General features: G+C 40.6%; 1 protein-coding gene across 2 annotated transcripts in view; it reads left to right on the forward strand.

Annotated features, from left to right (window-relative positions):
• The window catches only part of IL20RA (interleukin 20 receptor subunit alpha), a 35,683-nt gene extending 13,087 nt beyond the window's left edge, over positions 1 to 22,596 (forward strand). Inside the window, exons 2-7 of one of the 2 annotated variants that reach the window (XM_036872113.1) lie at positions 6,989 to 7,124; positions 12,413 to 12,594; positions 13,803 to 13,978; positions 14,554 to 14,698; positions 18,724 to 18,863; positions 21,677 to 22,596. In XM_036872113.1, coding sequence (XP_036728008.1) covers positions 6,989 to 7,124; positions 12,413 to 12,594; positions 13,803 to 13,978; positions 14,554 to 14,698; positions 18,724 to 18,863; positions 21,677 to 22,468 — 1,571 coding nt within the window. In that variant the 3' untranslated portion in view covers positions 22,469 to 22,596. The remainder of the gene's footprint in view (positions 1 to 6,988; positions 7,125 to 12,412; positions 12,595 to 13,802; positions 13,979 to 14,553; positions 14,699 to 18,723; positions 18,864 to 21,676) is intronic. The other variant, XM_036872116.1, reaches the window with a different exon arrangement.
• Positions 22,597 to 23,498: the final 902 nt, after the last annotated feature.

Consider the following 23,498-nt stretch of genomic DNA (forward strand, 5'->3'; position numbering starts at 1 on the left):
TGGGTAACCACGAGCCTGATTACCCTTTGTGAGTTCATTCTGAAGACCTCACCACTTTTTACCAGTGTTCATCAGGCATTAATTTATGCATAGACTTTTCCCACAGTATAATGAAATGGAAATACCTTTTACTGTCAGGCATATAATGAAAACTGCAACATACTTAAGATGATGACATTAGTATTATCTTTGAGGCCATTAAGAAAATGTCACATACCATTTCATTCCACCTACAGAAAGGTAACTATAAGGTAATTCTTGGAACTAATGTAGCAGCCACATTTTATAAAACTCCACTAATGAAGTTGTCAAAGATTTACTCATTTCAAATTCCATTTATTTATTCTCTTTCTACTAGAAGGACCCAAGAGGAGATAGAGGACTTTTTCTTTATGGTGTTATAACATAGATGAAGCTGGGCTAGAAGACTTTCCCAAAGGCCAAGATACAATGAGAGGAAAATAAACACTGAGAGGGAACACAAGTCTAAATGACATGACTTACAAGCTATAGCTAACCCGTCATTACTTAGGAGTTCATTAAGTGGACCCCTTCTTGCTGACCCCTCACAGCTTTGTTAGGACAGAAGCCATCTTTTTGGTTGTTGTTCGTTGGTTAATTTTTTTCCTTTTTTAAATTGAAGTAGAGTTGATACACAATATTATATAAGTTACAGGTGTACCATATAATGAGTCACAATTTTTAAAGGTTATACTCCATTTATAGTTATAAAATATTGGCTATATTCCCTGTGTTGTACAATATATCCTTGTAGCTTATCTTATACATAATAGTCTGTGCCTCTTAATCCCCTACCCCTCTATTGCCCTTCCCCACCTCCCCACTGGTAACCACTAGTTTGCAGAAGCCATCTTAAATACCCATTATCCAAGGGGGCCCCCCTCAAGTCTCCCTCCATTGCCCAATGTCCATACCCCGGTCAGGGAAGCTCAAAGGGAGCCTGGAGTTCTTGTCCCTTTCTGAGGTCTTCTGTGTTTCATTTTCTCCTGAAAGACCAGCCTCCTACCCAGTGACTGTCGTCAGGAATGCCCACTCCCTTTAGGGGAGACCATGCCTACCTTCCACAATATCACAACGTAATCACATCATTAAAATAGTACAAGCCAATACTCTAAATGGAGGCACACATGGAAAAATAAGGCGTCTTTTAGTTCCCAAAGATACTATAGGAGGAGGGTACCAAAATTGTAAAGGCATGAAAACCGCAGAGCTAGTTAGGGTTTTGCGGGTGATTTGGTGTGACTAGTGAACATAGTGCATTTGGCAGAATTACAAAAGGAGAGGCCAGACCAGACCATGGAAAACTTTGTGTACCAAACGGAAGTTGTAATGGTATAGCACTCCAAGAAATAAAATTCTGTGTGCTAATCCAACAGCTTCGTGATTTGGGATATGAAATGGATGGACTTTCAGAGGATCAGAGCTGTACTTCCAGGCCATCAATCTATGCGAACAAAAATGCTTTTGTTACCCACGAATTGGCACATGACTCCTGATATCAATGTGGGTGTGACATATTTTCTCTTTGGTGTTGATTAAATTATCTTATCGATACTGGAAGGTTAGGAAAATGACTTATCTCAACTGGAACATTTATTCAGGAGTGTTTTCTTTATGTTTTCCAAACTGGAAACAAACAGTGCCTACAACTTTGTGAAGATGAAAACACCACAAGGAAGTACTAGTTGTCAGTTGTTCTTTTTTAAATACTGTTTCTCCTCCTCAAAAACAAAGTGCTAATTCTATTTTTTATCACTCTTTTACATCATCAACAGGGCAGATATTCCTTGATAAATCCTCATCTGTTGATTTAGCTTTCACAACACAGCAACTCCCTTACTGATGTGACTCTCATAGCTCTGCTTCATCAGGGGGTACTATTGTTTCTACTTTGAAAATAGAGCTCCCAGCTGCGCCCACCTCACCCTCCATATCCACAGCCAGCATCTCGGTGCAAGCTCAGCCTTCCTCACTGGGGCTGCTGCAATTACGGTCTTACAGGTCTCTGCAGTTCTATTCTTGCCCCCATCCAGTCTTTCTTCCTCTCAGTAGTGAAGTAATCCATTTGAAATACAAATAGGCCCATGGCTTCCACTGCATAAAAGGCTTCAATACTTTTCTGCTGAATTTCAGTTATAACCCAGCTTCCTTCCCGGGGTTTACAAAGACCGGGGTGGGGGGGGTGGGGGAGAGGGGGGAGGGGTCTAGCCCCTTTGAACTTCTTCAGTTACATTGTGGCCGCTCTCCTCTTCCTCACTTTTTCCAGCCACACTGGTCTTTCGACTGTTCCGAAGGCATGGTGTTTTTGGATGGGCTTTTTTCCATCTCAGGAGTCTCTGCCAGGAGCACTGCCCTCCCACTTCACAGCTGACTCCTAAGCCCCTATCTAAGTAGGTTCTGTGACCCACTACTGCAACCTTATTCCCTTTCATAACTGGGTCACCAAATTTGTAAGTATGTTTTTGTTTGTTTTTTGACTTGTGAATGGTGCTCTCTTTCCATTAGTCTGGGATCTCCACAGGGGCAGGAACATATCTGTTTATTCACCATTAGGTATCCACACAGTGGCAACTGTATTAGCTTCCTGGAGCTGCTGTAATAAAGTACCACAAACTGGATGGCTTAAAACAACAGAAATGTATTCTCTCACAGTTCTGGAAGCTAGAAGTACGAAACCAAGGTGTTGGCAGTGCCATGCTTCCTCTGAAGCTTCTGGAGGAGGTTCCTTCTTTGCTTTGTCCACCTTCTGGTGGTAGCCAGGCTTCTTGCCTTATAGATGCATCTCTCCAACCTTCCATCTTCAAATCGTGTTCTCCCTGTGTCTTCAGAACACCATTCACTGGGTCTTCAGATGGCTTTTATCATGGTAAGGCTGCCCCTGGGATAATACTTTGATTTATTGACAAGAAGGTAGATATCCAAAACTGATATATTTTCTGCCTAGGCAATCAGAAAGATAATGTTAATCCAAATGAAGAATCTGAAGGATTAAAAGCTAGGATATACTTTCCCCAGAAACAGTGTACAAAACAGCAACATCCATTTTAAATGTATTTCTGTTAAAGGTGTTTACTACCATGTATTTACAATGAACTTAACTAAGCATTTATCTTTTTTTTTTAATTCAAAAAATTGTTGCTGTGATTCTTACTTGCAATTAAAGGCTAATAAGTTTACAGTCTTCTCATTGGGTTTTTAAAATTTCCTTATAAAGGTGAAATGGAACTATTAAAAAGAACATTTTTCAAGATTGTGAAAGCAGGGGTCTTTTATAACATCATTGGGAATGGAGGGGGCCATTTTTTTCTTCTTCCATTTCTTCTTCCATTTAAGTCGCTTTTTTTTTAGTGATTAATTTCTCTTAGTTTCTCTCAGTTTTAGACTCTTTGTTGTATTAGTTATCTAGTACTGTGTAACAAACTGCCTCAAAACTTAGCAACTTAAAACAACAAATATTATGTCATGGTTTCTGAGGGTCAGGGGTCCAGTAATGGCTTAGCTGGTGGTTCTGGCTCAGGGTCTCCCACAAGAGTATAGTCAAGGGGTGGGCTGGGGCTGCAGCCGTCTGAAGGCTTGACTGGAGCTGGAGGATCCACTTCTAAACTCATTAATGTGCCTCTTGGCAGGAGACTTGATTCAGTTCTTCACCAGCTGTTGGAGGCCTGTTACTTGCCACATGGTCCTCTGCAGAGGATTGTTCACAAAAAGGCAGCTGACTTTTCCCAGAGTAAATAATCCAAGAGAGAGAAATCAAGATGGCAGCCACAGTATCTTTTATAACCTAATCTTGGAAATGACATACCGTCACTTCTGTCATATTCTATTGGTCACACAGACCAACCCAGATACAGTGTGGGAGAGGAATATACAGGCTGTGAATGCCAGGAGGAGGGAATTACTGAGGGCCATCTTGTAGGCTGGCTAACAAAACTGTGGCAATATGTTAATTTACCCATAATGTAAACTTGCAGAGAAGGTATATATCCATTTCACAACATTTATAATGAAATATATGTTTTCTTGTCAAAAAATAGAATGGCTTGATGAGAAAATTGTTTAATGTTGTAATATTGTTGTCAGATTATTAATTCCTTTTATTTAACCTATTATTCCTTTTATTTAAACTATTAAAATGATTTTTTCTTTAGCATTTCTCTACAGAGGATTTCTATAAATTAATCCTCTACGTTACAGAGTTTGGTAACATTTTGATAATTGATGTAGCTTTTCTAGAGGATCATTTAAATGATTACAAAACACTAGTAAAATTTTCTATTGAATCAGTGAACGTTAATGATTGACAGCCCATTCCAGAGTGCTTTATTTCAGAAAAGCAAAATTGCTTTGTTTCCTCATAACAGTGCCTCCCCCAATTAAATTAAAATGAGCAGTCCATTTACTTTATTCCAAGTTATTTCTTTAAAAATTTGGGGGTACGTTTTAGGCATTTTGAGAATTCTGTTGTTTACTTATATTAAAAGTCACACAGAAACCAATGTTGTAGAAGATAAACCTTTGTATAGATAAACATTGAGAAAATATGCCTGGATTATAATATCTAAGATAACTTGTGTTTTTTGATTCTCCGAACACAAATTGCCACAAATCAGACTATTCTGGTTCCTTCTCAGTCAGTTCTGTGGAGCCATGTTTTGGTAATGTCTTCCATCCGCGATATTATAATACACAGTCTATTTTAATTTTAGTTTTTACAAGATGCTAACCACTCTTCACATGTTAGTGTCATCTAAAAATATAGAACCACAGCATTTTAGATCTGGAAAGATCCTCGGAATTGTTTATATTGACAGTGTTCCCCACTTTTGAAGGATTGGGGAATACTATACTTCATGGTGCTGCTTCCCCAAGTTCTCTGTTTTGTCTTAAAAATATGATTAAAAGTTAGAACCTAGTGATAGCACAGAGCAGTATTAAATCATTAATAATTATTCATTATATATAAGCTCCAGAGAAAGCCAATACCAGTTGATATGCAATGGTTCCAAAGAGTTAGAAGGATAGAAATCAAAGACAGACATTGGGCAGGTGGCATCCTTTAGAGATCCTTTCTACTGCTCCTACACACACAGCCACACAGTGACCAGTTGACAGAGCTTCTCTTTGAGTGTTTAACTTCCCTCTCTAAAATAAAACTGAGGACTTCCCTGGTGGCGCAGTGGTTAAGAATACGCCTGCCAATGCAGGGCACGTGGGTTTGAGCCCTGGTCCGGGAAGATCCCACGTGCCTCAGAGCAGCTAAGCCCATGCGCCACAACTACTGAGCCTGCGCTCTAGAGCCTGCGAGCCAGAACTACTGAGCCCACGTCCCACAACTACTGAAGCCCGTGTGCCTAGAGCCCGTGCTCCTCAACAAGAGAAGCCATCGCAATGAGAAGCCCTCGCACCGCAACGAAGAGTAGCCCCCGCTCGCCGCAACTAGAGAGAAAAGCCCATGCGCAGCAACAAAGACCCAACGCAGCCAATAAATAAATAAATAAATAAATTTATTAAATAAAATAAAACTGAGGTATTAAAAAAAAATGAGCAAGGTTAAAAGTAGGAGTCATTACAAATGTAGCACATGCTTGCACACATGCACGAACACAAACTCAACCACTTATAGTTTGGTCACTCTGCCACATGTTAAAGAGCTTATTTTGGCTTAGAATCAGGATCATGTTACATTATAAAGTTTAATTCTAAAGGAAAGAATTTTTTCTTTCTTTTCATTTGGCTTGTGGGATTACAATACATTGTATAGAGCTAATCTTAGCCAAGGATTACCACAATCATAAAGCTAATTCCTTTCTCTGACATTAGTCTCAGTTGATTTATACAAGAATTGTTGAACGTTAGCCAAAATTGGACCAGCCTTCAGTGACTTAGCTAAATTTTATTTCCTGTTTGATTTGAAATATCAAAATTTGATATTTTCCAAATTCATTGACTAGAATATGCATATTTATGATAAATTCTTCATAATATCTGATTGTTTATTACTCAGGACTTTGGGATCTCTCCAATAGTTTAATATTTTGATTCTTTCATATCAGCACTGAATTTTTTCATTTATTGTATTTAAAGGATCGTCTTTGTTTTCTTTTATAAGAAACTATTCTTCACTTTTCTTTTTTCCTTTTCTAATTTTTTGGTAGTTTCTCCATTTTTTATCATTCCTTTACAGAGGATTTCTATAAATTAATCCTCTAGGATACAGTCTTTCTTAGAACACAGTTAGGTGAACATATCAGTGTTTAATTAAATAAATTGTCTTCTTTCATTAGTTCTTATTATAATTATTTCTTTATTATATACTTTAGTAAAGCTAACCCCAGCTCCAGTCTCCAATCTCTGGCCTTTCAGTGACATCTATCCTAAATTTTATTTCTATATCTAATAAAGGGATTGTTTCAGTTATCTTCTGGTGCATAACAAACTACCCCAACATTTAGTGGTTTAAAAGAATCATTTTATAATTTCTGATAATTCAGAGGATTTATCTAGGGCTCAGCTGGATGGTTCCTCTGCTGGTCTCTTTCAGAGCCTCTCATGAAGCTTCAGTCTATGGCACATGGGGCTGGAATGTCCACAGTGGCTTCATTCTGGCCCCTTGGTTGGAAGACTGGACTCAGCTGGGACACTAGGACAGCCGAACCTCTCCCTCTTCATATGGCCTCTTGACATGGTTTCTCCAGCATAGTCGCCCACTTTTTACATGGCAGCTCGGGGCTTTCAAAAGGACAAAAGTGGAAGCTCGTAGGCCTTGTTAAGGCTCAGTCCCAGTATCAATTTTGTTGGTTAAAGAGGGCCATGAGGTCAGCCCATGTTCAGTTTGGAAGGAAATACACAGAGCATGAGTACTGGAAGGTGTGGCTCATTGGAGGCCATATCTGGAGACCAGCTACCACATGTTAGGTCTTCCTTTCTCTCTATTAAGACCTCAATTCCTCTCTACTCCCTTTTTCAGTTCCCTGTGTCTCTGGTGGTCTGCCTAAACCTACAAATATCACCTTCTTATCTATAAACATGAAGAATATCCTACAGTGGAACCCACCACAGGGCCTACAAGGAGTGGAAGTTACTTATTCTGTGCAGTATTTCATGTAAGTTGGTTCTTTTCGTTTTGGCTAATTTATAAGCACAAGACTCAGACTCCTATTAATTGTGCAAAGATAAACCATCTATTGTATTAAACGAGTGAGGAAGAAGAAAGGTTTTGGATATTTCATGTTAAGTTATCTCATTGTGTTTTGTTAGATTAAATTAGGCAACAGTTTCTTCATGGAAACAGAGTATTGAGTACTTAGGCAAGAAGAAGTTATTTAAATGGAGAAAAGAAGTCTGTCAAAATGTTGTTCTGTGGCTGAGCAAACAAGGAAATCCATCACCTCTGAAACATCTATACTTACTAGAATTATAGGACATTTTTAAGTGAAACTGAGTGCAGAGTTCTGTACAACTCACAGTTTTTATTAAAGATAATAGTGAATGGACATTTTCACTTTTCACCTCTCGCTCAACACTCATTGCAATCAACAAAGAATGCAAAATGGTGAGTGGGTGTGTGATAGGTCCTCACTCCTATACCCACTCACCTAATATTTAATAAAGAACTGGCTCCATTCAAAGAGTAATTGTCCCAAAGAATCCAGCACACCTATCCCTAATTGCTGAAAGGGAGAAAGACAAAAAGAACACAAGTCAAAAATTCCTGAAAGCTTTCTCATGGAAATTAAAGAAAAATTCAGACAAATAATGGTCCATAGTTTGAATCCATAAACAACATGTTCTCTAATGGTAAACCTCAAAGAAGAGATAACAGTCAAAGAAGAGATTCTAAGACAAGAAGAAGAACTTTTTTTAAAAGCACGGTGGCAGAACGTAGGAAGAAGATGGAAAATAAAAATGTTACATAGAGATGAAAAACCTATTATAGCTAACAGGTAGTAATAATTGAACAGGTAATAATGACAATCTGGAATTGCATATCCATGCATGCTGTGTCTAGGAAAATTTAATAAAAATAATAGGAAGACATATCCTGGTAAAGTTATTGAACTTTGAAGAAGATGAAATGATTTATGACCGTCACAGCAAAAACAATGATTTCTATCTGGCAACACTCAGTTCATGACAGTGATATATCTTCTGAGGGAAAAATAAGTGTGACCTAAGACTCTTACCAAGTTCAGCAAATGTATTTTCTGTATTTTCAAGCAGGTTGAACCTGGGCTATCACTCCCCTGAGACCTTCTTGCAGGCTGTGGCGGGGAGGGAACACTAACTAAAGATGATATCCAACTGACAGAGGGATAAAGATGAGCCTAAATGAACTTAGTAATGACAAGATTTTGGCAAAAAGACAGGGAGCAGGCATTGAAACTATCTAAATGTAGAAGTAAGACTAGTGGTGGGAAATATGGTTACAGAACTTTCTTGTAAATGTTTGGATCTTATCAATCATATAACAAATCAGAAGGTGGGGAAAAACTGTATGTGTACTGAGTTCTGTAGCACGAAGCCATTATATGTGATCCAAAATGAAAATATGGCATCATTTTAATAACTAAACTCTCAATATCTTTCATACACAATTTTCTTAATTTAAAAGATCTTTTAAGAACTAATATCTCGTGTGGTAATGAAACATTTGAACTGCAGTGATTCATTTTAATTTCTTTTTCTTTAAAGTTTGAATCAAGTTAAATTTACTACTTTTATTAAAATCATAAGTATGGCATAGCCTAGCTTTTGTCTATGTATTCAGCTATTGAATCATTCCTCTGGGTACATATAAGCATAATGAGATGTGCAGAATCATGTGTACCAAATGTTTCAGGGTAATGGGCTTCAGGGTAATTTATTTCTCTCTCGGTTATACTTTTCTGATTGCGTGAGTTTAAAAACTGTACCATATTTACAAAAAAGAATAACATTTTTGTCTTTGAAAATTCTGAGGAGATATGGGGATATATGTATATGTATAGCTGATTCACTTTGTTATACAGCGGAAACTAACACACCATTTAAAGCAATTACACTCCAATAAAGATGTTAAAAAAAAGAAAAGAAAAGAAAATTCTGACCATTAAAGGCAGTGAAAGACTTTGGCTGCTACTCACAATGACCTCATTTATCTAGAACTTCATTCTCATTGCCAAAGAATTTCTCAGGAACCAGTATTTTAGGGAAGAGGCATCACTCTGCCAGGAGAAATGGCTCATGAGTGTGTCCTTGTCTCCTTTTTCATTAGTGGAACAAGGAGCTTGTTCTGTTCTTTATGTGTTTATGTGATTCAGAAAAGAAGAGAGAGAGTAATCCCTGCTCTGTGAGAGAAGATAATTTAGATTACATAAATTTCAAAAAAGGATATTTGAAAAGAAACTTGCCATGTTGGAGTTCTTACATGCCTGTGAATGTGGACAGTGGGCAGGAATACAGGGCAGCTTGTGTCACTGACATGGCTCCAGGCTCAGCTCCAGAGACAAACAGTCCTGGGGTCACAGCCAGACTGTGAACCTAAATGGGTAACTTTGGGCAAGTTACATATTATACTTTTTTACTTTTGAGTGAAGTTTGTTTCCAAGTAAAAAATGAAATTTTAACAAAAGTTTAAATTATATCTACCCAAAGAATTTAACGCCAAAAATAGAGTGTAGCATTAAAAGCACAAGCTTTAGCATCAGGGAGAAGTGGTTCAAATCCCAGATATGCCTGGTACTAGTCAGACTACCTTGAGCAACTCCCTTAATATCACTGAGCCTCAATTTCCTCATCTGTAAAATGGGATGAAAATAACGGTACCTACCTCCTAGGGTTATTATGATAATTAAATGAGATAAAGCTTTCAAATCTTAAGCACCAGTCCAAGCGCATAATCGGCACTTGATAAATATTTCCTGCCATTACCAGAAATCAGAGACCACTGAGGGCCCCGCATGACTTTTTGACATGCATGAACATCATTACTGTAGTATTTATTGAATGATTCATGTCTATCAGCTTGTCAGACTTACAAAGCATTTTGTCCAGAATTAGTAGAGAGCATTTCTCCTTCATCAACATCTGTCATGGGAAGCTGCCTTGCCCTTGGCAAAGTCAGGAAGTTTGAGGAGAAAAGATCAAATAGGCGATGGCAATATTTTTCAAACCACAAGTCAAGACCTGTTGGTGGGCCATGAAATCAATTTTGAGGGACATAACTAGCTTTTTTTTTTTTAACAGGAAGGATTAGAATGGTGTGGAGTGGATTGGAATGCAGAATAACTAAGTGCCTGGCATGTTGTAAAGTTTAGGTATTATCTTCTAAAACCTTTGTTTTAGTATGTTAGATATATGTGTGAACTGGGTCACACTGTGAAATGTATTTCTTTCTATGGCTCACAGTCAATAAAAAGTTTGAAAGCCCCTCAGCATGGTGATTACTTGAATGGAGAAATTGGTCAACAAGATCTAGCTATATTTCTAATGTTTTCTGGTAGCTATGGTACTTATGAAACAGGAGACATTTACTTTCAGGACTCTGCTGCCATATTTTGAAAAGAGAAGATACCCTTAAGCTTTGGCAACACTTGATAAAGTTGACATTTCCTCCTTCTCAACACACAGTCTTCCCTTGACTTTTGTGATGTCTGTTTTTCCTTCTCCCTCTTTACCTGCTATTTCTAAGTGTACTTTGTATCTCACCTTTATTTTTTTAAATTTTTTAAATAAATTTATTTATTTATTTATTATTTTTGGCTGCGTTGGGTCTTCGTTGCTGCACGTGGGCTCTTCTCTAGTTGCGGCGAGTGGGGGGCTACTGTTCATTGCAGTGCGCGGGCTTCTCATTGCGGTGGCTTCTCTTGTTGTGGAGCACAGGCTCTAGGTACGTGGGCTTCAGTACTTGTGGTACACGGACACAGTAGATGTGGCTCGCGGGCTCTAGAGCGCAGGCTCAGTAGTTGTGACGCACGGGCTTAATTGCTCCGCGGCATGTGGGATCTTCCCGGACCCGGGATCGAACCCATGTCCCCTGCATTGGCAGGTGGATTCTTAACCACTGTGCCACCAGGGAAGTTCCGGTATCTCACCTTTAAATCTTAATGCTCCTGAAATTTTATCCTAGGGTTTGCTTTGTCTCCATGGGTAATTTCATTGATGCCTCTGCCTTCCATGAGCAGCTTTATGCCATAGATTTCAAAATCCCTACCTCCCACTCACCCCTTTCTCCTGAGCTCCAGCGCTTTCTGGGCATCCGCATTCAGATACCTTTTACGTATCTTAAGCTCAACATGTCAAAAACTGAACTCATTATCTTTCCCTCCCCCTCCTCTCCCCATTTCCCAAACCCACTCTTCTTCCGCATTCCTCATCTTGGTAAGTGTTACCACCATTCCACCCAACTAGCACGGACAGAAAGAGACATCATCCTTAACACCTTCTTTTCCCTCATCTCTTTCATGCACTCAATCACCAAGTCTTGTCTCCTAATATTTTTTCCTTTTGTCCTGTCATTCATTCCACTGCCACTAGCCTTGTGCAAACCACCTACCTCTTCCAGCTGGACCACTCTAGCATCCTCTCAACTGCTCCCCAGTCGGCCACCCTTGACCCATTACATTCTCTACGCTACCACCACAGTTAGCTGTCTAAAAGCCCGACACACCTGCTTTAATACTTTCAGTAGCCTCTCACGCAACCCTGTCTCTTTCACTTGGCTCTTCCCATGTCACTTAACGTCTCAATACCTCAGTCTCTTCCACCTGAGAAATGCTAAAATATTTCCCACCTCCTGTTTCTATGGGTGTTATGTTTTTAATAAAGGAGAGGAAAAACAGATGTGAACAACCTGGTTAATATCATCATCATCACTATGATCATTGAAAATGCTGATTTCGGAATGCACTCCAACCTAGTGAATTTTCCCCAGAACCCTTGAGGGCAAGTATATTTTTAAATTTTATGAGAATGTCAAGAAGAATTTCCAAGGAAAAAATGACTAATTTTTCTTAAAACAATCAATCCAAAAAAAAAAAAAAAGACCCATCAAACTAACCTTGGTATGCATGTGGGCTAAAAATTTACATAGAAGAATTGATCACACAGTCTGTAAAATTTTTACTGTAGGCCAAGCCTAATAATAAAATACATGCTTTCAAAATGTACTATCCACATTATAATTCACAGAAAAGAAAGGTGATTACAGAAACTCTGACTCATGTTCCTGACAGCTAATGAAAAAAATTGCCAGCAGCAAAAGTAGATTCTTTTTTGTCTCAATGACAAGCACTTTTGTTGTTCTGAAGAGAAGGTCTTAAGTTCCATTCAGTTTTATATAATGACTGTTTTCTTTTTTCCTACCGTAAAGCATACAGGGCACCTCACTGTTAATTCACAGTTTCCTTCTCAGCAGATATGGGCAAAAGAAATGGCTGAATAAATCCGAATGCAGAAATATCAGTAGGACCTACTGTGATCTCTCTGCTGAAACTTCTGACTACGAACATCAATATTATGCCAAGGTTAAGGCCATTTGGGGAACGAATTGTTCTAAATGGGCAGAAACTGGACGATTCTATCCTTTTTTAGAAAGTAAGTAACACAGTTGTCTGTTAAACATGTATCAATATCAAGTTCATCTGACCCCCTAATGTAACAGTCTCTGCCTCATAGATAGCCTTGTCGAGGCCAGTGCTCTGCACTCTGTCCATCAGGTGGAGTGACCAGCCCAAGGTACTTCACCTTGCTGCATCTCAGAGTCTCATCTTTAGAATGAAAGTTTTGGCCAAGTGTCTCTAAGATTGCTCCCGGATCCAGAATTGATGCTAGATGCCAATATTATCAAATTTTGATTTGGTTTTATTGTTTAGTTGAGATTATATAATTTGAGGAACAACTGACAGATTTATTTTAATGTTGTGGGTTTATAAACTATTTGACATATGCCTGCAGGTTGATTAAAGATTGTTCTGATCTCCAAACTTAGTCTCTTCTTGTTACAGACTTGGTAGAGTTACGACCTAATTTCTAGATGTAACTCAGAATTAAGGCAACATCTTCCTGGTATTTCCTTTTAAAATTTTCCATCCCTGATCTGTGACTGATTCAGCCATAAAGGACCCACTCAGAGCTGCCATGATGCAATTTACAAGCACTCCCTAAGTTCTGGAGCTAGAGCCTTTCCCTTGCTGCCCTTCTGGATCAGAAGTCAGCAAACTATGGCCTCAGACTAGATGCAGCACCCCCTCCCCTTTCTGTTTTTCTACAGGACAAGAGCTAAGAATGGTTTTTACATTTATATAAATAATAGTTGCAACAGAGATCACATGGCCTGCCAAGCCTAAAATACTTACTGTCAGTACCTTTATGGTAAAAGTTTGCTAATCTCTGTTCTAGATCATTCTCCAAAGGTTACTTCCCCAAAGTTCTTTAGCAGCGCTTCATTTCTCCATTTCTGATTTTTACAAACACATCAAATCCTCTTAATGTTATTTGTCACCAACGTTTCAGGTCCCAGGAGTGTTGCAAACACTTTTAATTATATTTACCATCATCTAGTACTGTTTATCCATGTGACTAGGAACTACATGTGACTAAGTAAATTTGCTGTTTTAACATTCTATCAGTGTGTGACATGATTGTTTCAAGATTCGGTATCACTTGGGCCCACCTAGAGCATTCTGAGGCATCTCAGAAAAGAGGGTGGGCTTTAGAGCTTTGATCCCAGTAGGATTATATTGTTTCATCCAAGGTGATTTCTACATCTGAACACGATAATTCCCTCTCCCCTCCCCTTTAAGCACAAATTGGCCCACCAGAGGTTGCTTTGACTACTGATGAGAAATCCATATCTATTGTTCTGACGGCTCCAAAGAAGTGGAAGAAAAACCCAGAAGAAAGCTCTATTTCCCTGGAACAAATATACTCTAATCTGAAGTATAATGTGTCCATATATAATACTAAATCAAATAGAACGGTAAGCCTGAAATGGAATGGGGACCTATAATTTGTGTCACTTTTTGCAGCTAATGCTGGAAACACGCAGCCCTGATGCTTAAATTCTCGGCACGTGTATCTGGGAAGGTGTGATATTCAAAAGTGTTGCCATACAAGATACAGTTGAAGCTGATGTGTAGAAATTTTTAAAACTGCCTTCAGGTTTCCTTTACAGAAAGTCTCCGCTATGATGTTGCTGTTGGTGTGTAGAGCAATTGTCCGCCTCACTTTGGTGGAGAGTTTTTACTTACTTAACATCTGTCAATCACTCTCCAAGAAAGAAAAAAATATCAGCAAGAACACAGGACAAAGTGGAAGAAGAAATCCCTCCTTATGTCATTATTTAGAATTGTTCCCACAATTTGTCCAGTCCCTAACTGGGACTGCCAAGCTGAAGGAAAAGGATATTTTAAAGCTGTTGCTAAAAAAAAAAGCTCTTAGTGATAGTGAAGGACTCAATGGTACCTCAGTCTTCTGTTTCCTTCTAAAGTTACTTGTCTGGGGCGGTACTGGAAATCTCTGGCTCTAACTGCTCTTCGCAACTCCCTGTCCTAGTGGTCCCAGTGTGTGACCGACCGCACGCTGGTCTTCAGCTGGCTGGAGTCGGACACTCTGTACTGCGTCCTCGTGGAGTCCTTCGTCCCAGGCCCTCCTCGCCTTGCTCAGCCTTCTGAGAAGCGGTGTGTCAGTACTTTGAAAGGTAAGCTTTGAGAATCTCAGCTGGTCTGAGGAAGGAAATCTGCTAAAACTAGAAGGAAGGATGGTGATGTAGACAAGGTTTTGAAAATCCGTGTCTACCAGAAACAGGCTGAAGTGAAGGCAGAAACAACCATCACCAGAAATGCATTGAGCAGCCTGGGACTCTACCATTGAACTTGGCTCACGGCAGGGAGTGTTTTCACCTCCTGGGGAACTCTTAGCACCAGTCCAACAAGACTCTACCTTGGGAAATAAGAATTACAGGAATGTTTACACGCACGGTTTTTCTTCTTTAAAACTATAATCACTCTGATCAGTAGAAGTTCTGTGGTCTTTAAGAACATCAGATGAGTTTATTCCTAGAAACAAAGCAGTATCCTAAAAACACTTTACGACAGAGTCTTTTGCTCCCCCTCGGGAATACAAATCATAGGCGCTGCAGGTTGTGTTCAGATATCACTCACTGTGCAAGGCTGTGCAAGGGCCTGAGATCAGCAAATCAGTTATTACTCCCTCACTCTTATAGTTGCTTCTCTGTCTTTCCTTTTATTTGTCTCCTCGTGTTTTCTGAACTTGGCTGCTAAGGAAGTGTGGTTGAAGATTCTCGTTCCTGTTAGGAGACTAGAGTTAGGAACTTGGCGTTTGTTTAATTGTTCTTCCCTGAGGGTGGTAAGACCCTGAACTCAAAACCTAAAAATTGAAAATAAATCCTAAAGTTTACCTTCATTGAATGGCTCTTCATCCATTCTTCTTCTGTTTCTCTCTTCCAAATATGCTGGCCTGCCAAGTGTCACAATCGTTTTCCCCAAGACTTGGTTCCGTCACCAGCTGTGGGACAGGAATGGTGACAGAACCCCCATTTTCCTCTCCCCTCAAGCCTCCCACATTTCGAGATGAAACTGTCCTAAGGATTAAAAAAGGAATTTTGTGAATACATATCAGAAGTGAAAAGCTTTATTTTTGAATCTCCATCATTATCATGCCTTTCCCTTTAAAACGAAGGGTTCTCTACCATATGTCAAATATCAATAAAATTAAAATGCAAAGCAAGCAAAAGGCAAAGCAAAGCAGATTGAGGAAATCATTTTTGTATTTGGAAAAGTGCTCTGTTTACTAACAGCTTGATCAGTGGGCAAATGGTAGGAATGAATTCCCAGTGGAAATCATTTAAGCCATCGGCAGAGCTAAAGCAACTAAAGTACAGATTAAATGAAATACTTCCCAGTAAGCAGATGGAGCCGACTTTCTCACTAATCTTGGAAAAGTAATAACAAGGTACCATTTCATGTTCTGACCTTTCTTGATATCCCAGCTGTTAGAGCACCCCAGATACCTTTCCAAGACACCATTATGAGGGTCTACTTTTTCAAAAACTCACTATTAGCTCTTTTGGGACTATTCTTTGAAATATTTCTGCCCTCCACAATCCCCCAGTTCCTAAAATACAGACACAGTTTATTAGTTGATTGTTGCAAACATGTGCTGGTGTATACTAAGTGCCTTCAGTCACTGTTGTCACGGCTCTGTTTACCAGGGTGAGTTTGGCCCAGAGGCCAGGGATTGTATTAAGAGGACTGGATTGATTGGGGTTGACATATACACACTACTATATGTAAAAGAGATAACTAATAAGGACCTACTGTATAGCACAGGGAACTCTACTCAATACTCTATAATGACCTATATGTGAAAAGAATCTAAAAAAGAGTGGATATATGTATAACTGATCACTTTGGAGTACACCTGAAACTAACGCAACATTGTAAATCAACTATACTCCAATAAAAATTTTTTTTTTAAAAAAAAGGACTGGGGGCTTCCCTGGTGGCGCAGTGGTTGGGAGTCCGCCTGCCAATGCAGGGGACACGGGTTCGAGCCCTGGTCTGGGAAGATCCCACATGCCGCGGAGCGACTAGGCCCGTGAGCCACAATTGCTGAGCCTGCGCGTCTGGAGCTTGTGCTCCGCAACGAGAGGCCGCGACAGTGAGAGGCCCGCGCACCGCGATGAAGAGTGGCCCCCGCTTGCCGCAACTAGAGAGAGCCCTCGCACAGAAACGAAGACCCAACACAGCCATAAATAAATAAATAAATAAATAAATAAAATTAAAAAAAAAAAAAAAAAAAAAAAAAGGACTGGACTGAGTTGTAGCCTGAAGTAGGGGCAGGTGATGCTCAGCCATCTGCAACATCTGCATTATTGGCATCTTTCTATGTGGAACCTGTTGACAGATGTGCTCTTCGGGATGGAAGAGCCTGCAGTTGGACCCCCATACCTGGGCTTTTCCCACTGGCTATTGTTGACCAGAAGTCCATGATGCTTCTGTTTCCACTCTTTAACTAGACAGTTAACCGGACAGCAACTTAGCTGCTCTCTCCCAGGACTAGGCATCAAGAGTATCCAACGTCTGCAAGGATTAGAATACTCCCACGACACTCCTGCTGATTGGATTAGTATGTAAGGAGTGCCCTAGAACTTTTGTCATTTGTGCTAAAGCTGCTCCTTTTTCCACTGCTGTAGTAGTCAGGGTTCTCCATAGAACACAATGTACATAATCTTTATATATAAATATATACACACACACACACACACACACACACACACACACATCAAGACGGAGATAGAGACTTATTTTAAGGACCTGGCTCACATGATTTTGGAGGTTGGTAAGTTCAAACTCTGCAAGGCTGGAGACCTAAGGAAGAATTTATGTTGCAGTTCTTATCTGAAGGTGTTCAGCTGGCAGAATTCGCTCTTCTGGGATGTGATCAGTCTTTTTTCTATCAAAGCCTTCAACTGATTGGATGAGGCTCACCCTCATTATAGAGGGTAATCTGCTTTGCTCATGTCTACTAATATAAATGCTAATCTCATCTAAAAAATGCTTTCACAGAAACATCTAGAATAACGTTGGACCCAATAACTGGGTACTGTGGCCTAGCCAGATTGACACATAAATTTAACCTTCACAAATTACAAGTACTCCACAGGAGCTTAACAAATATAAATTAGTCACAGTGAGTCCTATCTATCAACCATATAGTCTGATCCATGGTGATCCAGGGCTGCTTTTCTTAAAACTACTCACCAGATCTTTTCATTCCTCTATGGACTTTTTTTTTTTTGTGGCTGTGTTGGGTCTTCGTTTCTGTGCGAGGGCTTTCTCTAGTTGCGGCGAGCGGGGCCCACTCTTCATCGCGGTGCGCGGGCCTCTCACCGTCGTGGCCTCTCTTGTTGCGGAGCACAGGCTCCAGATGCACAGGCTCAGTAATTGTGGCTCACGGGCCTAGTTGCTCCGCGGCATGTGGGATCTTCCCGGACCAGGGCTCGAACCTGTGTCCCCCACGTTGGCAGGCAGACTCTCAACCACTGCGCCACCAGGGAAGCCCCTGGACTTTTAAACTCATTATGACCCTACGGCACAGCAGGACCACGGAGGGAGTTACTGCCATTCTCAGCACACACCAATTCAGCCGCCTCTCCACACATCCCCAAGCTCCAGACCTACCAGAAAGCCTGGCCAACTGTGTAAGGATGGTTCTGTTTGTCACACAGAAGATGACGCCATACATTCGTGGCAAGGTCCTGAATATATGGAAAAGGTTGAGTCGAATGAGGGGCATGGAAATGTGGGGCACCTTAATGGGATCTTCACAAGAAGGTTTTGTTGTTTGGTTTGAAGTGCTGAGTTGCTTGAGTATCAGGCACACTTTCCTGCAAATAGAAGAACCAGCATGAATCTCATAGCCAGATATAAAATGTTGGAATATCTTCTGACTTGGGATGTTAAGGCATCCTTGCTGTAAAGGTTGGAGACAAGTCCAGATGATTCCTTAAGACCACCTATTGTCAGAGAGAGTAAGAATTCTGAGATCCCTTCTAACATTTAGCTCAAGCTTCTCAATTTATAAATGAGAAAACTGAATTCCTAAAAGTAACTGATCTCTCCAAAGCCTCTTGATGTTACCAGTGTTTTCGCACCACACCAAATCACAACTGTCTACCCCACCCCACTTTTCTTTTTACAGATCAAACATCAACACTGAAGGTTAAAATCATCCTCTGCTATGTTTTGCCCATATCTGTTACTGTGTTTATTTTTTCTGTGATGTGCTACTCCATGTACAGATATACCCATGTCAGCAAAGAGAAACACCCAGCAAATCTGGTGAGTGCCTAGAGTGGTAGGAGGCTTTATAACAACCCCAGGAAGATAGAAAAGGGGGTTCTAGAACAGATACCGTTCCTTTTATGGGCACAGTGAGTTTCAAGTTAAAGAGTTGATGAATTAAAAACACTTTCTGTACTAGACTAACTCATTAACATAACCAAAGAGAAAGATTCCTTAACTTTGACAAAGATTTTATATTTATGGAACAGATCAGACTAGGTCTTGAGGTACACAGATAAATTGTCATGATCCCTGCCCCTCCAGAGGCTGAAGTCTAGTTGGGGACTAGACGTTTTAAAGGATATGTGAAGACTAAGATGAAAGTGGGTTCTAGGGACTCTTGCGGGTACAGGAAGGGCGCTGGCACCCTACGTGGAGGAGGAGGAGTTTCATGCCTGGGCTTGGTCATGAAAGTTCAGTAAGAGTTAGGGCACCTACCTCAAGTGGGAGAAACCGCAGGGGCAAAGGTAGGAGGATGTTTGGGAAACCATATAATTTTGCAAAACCATAAGGTTCCTGATGAGAAGCTATGAAAGAAGAGACTGGAGGGTGGGGGGTAAGGCCAGGTAATGGGAGAAGTGGGGAGTTATTCGAAGGACCTTGGGCTTCATTGTGTTTGCAAAACTCTGTAGGGTTTTGAGTTGGGATCATTATGATCAATATTGAGTTTTAGATACAACTGGATAGTGTTAAAGACAACTTTAGGGGGAGGAAGACTAGAAACAAACAAACAAACAACAAACCCAGCTAGGAGACTGTGGGAGTTGTCCAGGAGAGAGAAGATGAGAGTCTAAAAGAGGAGAGGGGGATGTAGGGCTGGAGACAGACACGGAATGGAAACACGTTTAGGGGGAAAGCGGCCAGGACTTAATCATTCACAGCAAGGAGAAGCAAGAAAGTAAAAGAAGGAACAAACCTTATGCTTCTGGACCATGTACTGGAGGTTTCCCAAGGCTGAGCATATTTTAACAATCAAAAATTATTTCTTTGGAAATTATCAAAATACGTGTTCACATGTACACGATACATACATGCATTCCTGTTCTGTTTTTAAATGTTTCTATTATTCTGCCTTCATTTAGGTTTCAGAGTTAGCTTTTAAGTGATGTAGGGAGACCTTTCCTAGCAGGAAAAAGCACAGGAGAACTGACAGCCTGTGACTTTTTGAAACCCAAATTTTTGTAAAAGAAAGATGCTGAAGTTCCCATTTTGTAGTTAAATGAAATCGCATCATTGGGTGGACAATGAGAGTTGTAACATAACTCATCTGCTATAAATTGGCAGATGAATTTCCGTTTTGGGCCCGATTATAGCATGATTAGTTTGGTGTATGGGGGAAGTAAGTAAAACCATCTCTATTCATGTGCTTATTTCTCTTTTTACACCCAGTTTTCATGCCCTTCCACATTTCCTGTCCAGAGTATATGCAAAAACGAGCTGGTAGCCCAGAGGATGGCTTATTGATAAACACATAGTAAACTATAATTAATAAAGCAATTTCAAAAACTCTCAGTCTTCACCACTCCTGACACAGCAGAAATTCTGATTTTACAGAATTAAAAAAAGGAGGCTCAAGAAATTAAATAAGCCCCCTGAATTCCCTCAGCCAGTTAGAGGAAGAGGGAGTCACACCCCGATCCTTGGACTGGATCAGGACCACTCAGGGAACCACTTTTCACTGCCGTATGCATTTCGTGCATCTTGGGTCCCTTGCCTCCAGGTGAGGGAGTTTCCCCTCATATTCCAAACATAACTTTCACTTCCATGAGTTGGTAAGAATAGGCCTTTACAACTATCTGGGGACAGTATAAATTCTAACAGCTGTTTTTTTTTGTTTGTTTGTTTTTTTAACAGCTTTACTGGAGCACAGTTGCCCTACAATGGTGTGTCTGTTTGTGCTTTATAACAAAGCGAATCAGCTATACCTATACATATACATATATCCCCATGTCTCCTCCCTCTTGCTTCTCCCTCCCACCTTCCCTATCCCACCCCTCTAGGTGGTCACAAAGCACCGAGCTGATCTCCCTGTGCTATGCAGCTGCTTCCCACTAGCTATCTATTTTACATTTGGTAGTGTATATATGTCCATGTCACTCTCTCACTTCGTCCCACCTTACTCATCCCCCTCCTCGTGTCCTCAAGTCCATTCTCTACGTCTGTGTCTTTATTCCTGTCCTGCCCCTAGGTTCTTCAGAACCTTTTTTTTTTTTTTAGATTCCATATATATGTGTTAACGTACGGTATTTGTTTTTCTCTTTCTGACTTACTTCACTCTGTATGACAGACTCTAGGTCCATCCACCTCACTACAAATAACTCAATTTCGTTTCTTTTTATGGCTGAGTGATATTCCATTGTATATATGTGCCACATCTTCTTTATCCATTCATCTGTCGATGGACACTTAGGTTGCTTCCATGTCCTGGCTATTGTAAATAGAGCTGCAATGAACATTGTGGTACATGACTCTTTTTGAATTATGGTTTTCTCAGGGTATATGCCCAGTAGTGGGATTGCTGGGTCGTATGGTAGTTCTATTTTTAGTTTTTAAGGAACCTCCATACTGTTCTCCATAGTGGCTGTATCAATTTACATTCCCACCAACAGTGCAAGAGGGTTCCCTTTTCTCCACACCCTCTCCAGCATTTATTGTTTGTAGATTTTTTGGTGATGGCCATTCTGACTGGTGTGAGGTGATACCTCATTGTAGTTTTGATTTGCATTTCTCTAATGATTAGTGATCTAACAGCTGTTTTTAACGTCTCTCTAAAGTGAAAAGGTGAAAACCATTCTCTACTCTCTTTATAGGTTTTGATTTATGGAAATGAATTTGACAAAAGAGTCTTTGTACCTGCTGAAAAAATTGTGATTAACTTTATCACCCTCAGTATTTTGGAGGATTCTAAAACTTCTCATAAGGATATAAGTGTAATGGAAAAAAGCAACGATGCATCAGACCTGAATGAGCCCAGTGAGGACCGGGAGCCCCATCAGGAGGAAGTGGAGGTGAAACACCTGGGGTATGCTTCACATGTGGTGGACATTGTGTATGACTCTGAGAAAAGCACCAGAGGGACTTCCTTAACCCAGCAAGAGCCACCCAGCAGAACAATGGCCACAGATAAAGCAGTCATCGAATATGAATGTGACATAAGAACTAGTGACATTTCTGTGGGGCCTGGAGATCAGGAGTTCAATTTGCAGGAGGAAGTGTCCCTACAAGGAAGGTTATCTGAGCAACAGGCAACTTTAGCAGACTTGGGTCCACAAACACTACCATATTCATATACCCCTCAGCTCAGAGACTTGGACCACCTGCCGCAGGGGCATGTGGACACAGAGGAGGGGCCAGAGGCAGAACCATCGACCACACTGGTCGATTGGGACCCTCAGACTGGCAGGCTGTGTATACCTTCATTATCCAGCTTTGAACCTGACTCAGAGAGATGTAAGCATCCTGAGTCTGAGGGACTCAAGGAGGAGGGCCTCTTATCTAGACTCTACCAGGATCAGGCTCCAGACAAGACACTGGAGGAACATGAAGCCTATCTCATGCAATTTATGGAGGAATGGGGATTATATGTACAAATGGGAGACTAACACTCACACTTCCCTTTGCCAGACCACTACTGTTACAAAACACGTGAGTGCAAACAGATAAGTGACCGAACAATAAAGTACCAGAGACAGAAGTTTACTCAGATTTCTGTGTCAGTGAGAATTACTTATTTCTTCTATTTTCATAGCACTTGTTTCATTCCGCCTCCTGTGGGTGGTTGGGTTGTGCGTGTGGGTCTCCCACACTGATGGTGGGCACCCAGAGTGCAGTGGCTGACCCTCTTTGTACCCAGTAAGTATTTTAAAATGTTGGCCAACTTGGATGCAGAATTTATTCCGGTGGGTGTACTGTGGCCTCTTTATTTATGATTTTCTAAGAAGCACTTGTACAGTTATTTTCTGGGCCCTGAAGACCATTCATTGTATAAGTGCTACTTTTTTAGAATTTGGTTTATTGCCAGAATGATGAGATACTTAAAACATGCAAATACCACTAAGTGGGTGGGAAGTGGTCACATTTAAAGACCTAACCCACTGTTCAATCATAATAATCCATGTTCAGAGTGAATAGATCAGGCACAGATCTTGATGTCATATGCTTTGGGCTTCTTTAAGTGGCCATATTAATACTTTGGGAGAAGTTCTGGAGTGTAAACATAAATTATTGTTATTAGTTTATAGTCAGAAAATGTCCTCTTGCCTTCCCTGGTGGCACAGTGGTTGGGAATCCGCCTGCCAATGCAGGGGACACAGGTTCGAGCCCTGGTCCGGGAAGATCCCACATGCCATGGAGCCACTAAGCCCGTGCGCCACAACTACTGAGCCTGCGCTCTAGAGCCCGCAAGCCACATCTACTGAGCCCACGTGCCACAACTACTGAAGCCTGCGTGCCTAGAGCCCGTGCTCCACAACAAGAGAAGCCACCGCAATGAGAGACCTGCGTACCACAACCAAGAGTAGCGCCCGCTCGCTGCAGCTAGAGAAAGCCCACGCGCTGCAACAAAGACCCGAGGCAGCCAAAAATAAATAAATAAAATAAATTTATTTAAAAATGTCCTCTCAATAACTAGTA

The sequence above is a fragment of the Balaenoptera musculus genome, chromosome 12 (assembly GCF_009873245.2).
Source record: "Balaenoptera musculus isolate JJ_BM4_2016_0621 chromosome 12, mBalMus1.pri.v3, whole genome shotgun sequence".
Classification (NCBI taxonomy): domain Eukaryota; kingdom Metazoa; phylum Chordata; class Mammalia; order Artiodactyla; family Balaenopteridae; genus Balaenoptera; species Balaenoptera musculus.